The 2,500-nt window shown below is 38.2% G+C and overlaps 1 protein-coding gene across 1 annotated transcript in view; it reads left to right on the forward strand.

Moving 5' to 3' along the window:
* Positions 1-2,500, forward strand: part of LOC125026800 (nuclear pore complex protein Nup98-Nup96-like) — a 30,033-nt gene that overhangs the window by 1,581 nt on the left and 25,952 nt on the right. The window contains exons 2-5 of the mRNA XM_047615401.1: positions 1,136-1,278; positions 1,651-1,870; positions 1,999-2,166; positions 2,377-2,500. The exon at positions 2,377-2,500 is cut by the window's right edge and continues 10 nt beyond it. Coding sequence (XP_047471357.1) covers positions 1,150-1,278; positions 1,651-1,870; positions 1,999-2,166; positions 2,377-2,500 — 641 coding nt within the window. The 5' untranslated portion in view covers positions 1,136-1,149. The remainder of the gene's footprint in view (positions 1-1,135; positions 1,279-1,650; positions 1,871-1,998; positions 2,167-2,376) is intronic.

Here is a 2,500-nt window from a genome sequence, read left to right on the forward strand (position 1 = left end):
GAACCTGTCCAAGCTCTGTCAGACTTAAACCTCTGTGATTGTATATCAGACCTCACAAGGAATCCATTGACACTTCCAGACGTATTTTTGGAACGTTACCCTAAATATCACCTGAGTATGTCAAAGGGCTGAAGATCAGGGAAATTGTGGGTTGCTTGAGTTAGACCCAAATAGTTGAAAATGAGAACAGTAAATTAGATTGGATTTGAATTACTAAAACAAAATCCACTGTTCACTACTTTTCTGTTCTAGCAGGTTCTTTGTATGAATGAACCATTTCATTATGACAAATGCAGAAAAGGTATGAATGAAATTGAATATCTTTACAATATAAAAGATATATTTGACCAGTTTCAATTACATTGAAACCAGGTAAATATGTCTTGTATTCTGAAAATATTAATTCTCATCCATACCTTTTCTACATCTTTATGAAGTTGCACTGTTTTCTAAATATGGCTAAAGTATGTCATTGCTTGAAATATTATGATATTAGTACACCTGGGTATCATATTGTTGTAGGCTGGTTGACAAGGAGACTCGGGAAAGAATATTCCCTTATATAAAGAATAAGATAGGTCACCTTTTTGTTTCATTGCTTAAATCAATTCTTTATGGAAAATTTTTACATCTGGGTTATTATTCAAAGTAAGTTTGTGTGGACATAGAGAAAAATTAATGTAATGTTAATAAGTATAAGATGATATCTTCATAAAGTGACATTATCTTCGTGCTCTGGCAGAGGTTTGTAAGCCTCCACTACTACATATATTCTTGCAAGATATAGCTGGCAATGTATTAGCAAGTAAAAGACCATCCCTGTCTCTCTTTTGCTAGCCAATTGGGTATATGGTGATAAAATCAAGCATTTGCTTCTAAAGTCCAGCTGCAAATGATAGGATGTTTGAAATACTTAGGCATACAAAAAATTCCATGTCAGTGGCCACTAACCCGTTTCAATCCCATATCCATTATGTTAATTATTCATAGGGGTACTTGATTTTCTTTTTTTTTCTTGAATCAAAAATATATTTGCTTCAGCTTTCTTTACGGAGTGCATGTTTATGTCATGTTTTAGATAGATAGATAGATATATGTTTCATCTTCATTTGTTGATATGTTTTGTCTTTTCCAGATATATAAGAAAAAATGTTTGGACAGCCACGAGCCCCCTTTGGAGGCACAACGTCCTCCTTTGGGGCAAGTTTTGGAACACCCAGTACAACAACAACAGGCTTTGGAAACACAACCTTTGGAAGGGCCACATTTGGAAATCCAGTAAGGATACTTTTTTGTGTGTATTATGACCAAATGCTGTGAAATATTTAAAGGTTTATTATTTAACCCAATGTTGCTGGGTGGTTTCCCAATGTTAAGGCACTCTCTCCCGGGCTGTTATTCATAGTGGCCCTGGCCCCACTACCAGGGAATGGTGTTGGCACCATACCTTGCGCGGCAAACTGCACATGCCCTTGGAAAATGAGACTGGCTCACCATGGCACATATGCACATGCCACCCGGAAAATAGCCCTGGCATGCCATGGCATGTATGTATGTGCCACCTGGTGGCAAAGGGTTAAAACAATATCATGTTATTGAGTATATCTAATTTGCATGCTATTGCAACTGATTTTTTTTTTTTAATTGCAGCAACAAACAACAAGTTTTGGAACCACAACAACACCATTTGGTGGTGCTACATCTTCGGGCACTTCCCTCTTTGGTACACAGCAGCAGCAGGCAACAGGCGGGCTGTTTGGACAACAGCAGACACAACAGCCAACTGCTGGTTTCAGTCATCCTAGTAGTGGGTTTGGGTCAACTAGTGGAGGTGGATTATTTGGACAGACACAGCAACCAACAAGCACAGGTATTACATTTATATAATGTACATTTTATGAACGGTACAGAATACTATTTCTTATTATATTTTAGTTTCAGAATGTTGGTTGTATATGTGTATGATGATTCCATACGAATGAACTGTTTTTGTTTCAGCAGGCCTCTTTGGCAGCACTGGCACAAGTGGGTTTGGTGCACAACAGTCAACGCAGAGTAGACCATTTGGCTTTGGTCAGACCACAACCAGTACCACTGCAGGAGCAGGAGGCCTGTTTGGTACCACACAGCCAGCCACTGGAGGAGGATTGTTCAGTGGTACAACAGGTATTTACTTTTTTCTCTCAGGCCTTGTTTTACTCTTTTATTTTCATGTGTGGTTATGTGTGTGTTGATGGTATGTAATACTGTATATCATTAATCATATTTTGTTTACACTCCCAAGATCGTTAACTTTGTAATGTGAATGCATTTGTTCCTGTTGAAGCCAGTATTCAGAATACATAAATACACAATCATTTATTGAATTTTTATCAGGATTTGGTGCCACTGGAGGAGCTGTCACAGGGACAACTGTCAAGTATGAACCTGTAACAGGCACGGACACTATGACCAGAAATGGTGTATCCACAAACATTCGGACACGAATTGAGGTCATCTC

This window comes from Penaeus chinensis, chromosome 7 (genome assembly GCF_019202785.1).
Source record: "Penaeus chinensis breed Huanghai No. 1 chromosome 7, ASM1920278v2, whole genome shotgun sequence".
NCBI classification, from domain to species: domain Eukaryota; kingdom Metazoa; phylum Arthropoda; class Malacostraca; order Decapoda; family Penaeidae; genus Penaeus; species Penaeus chinensis.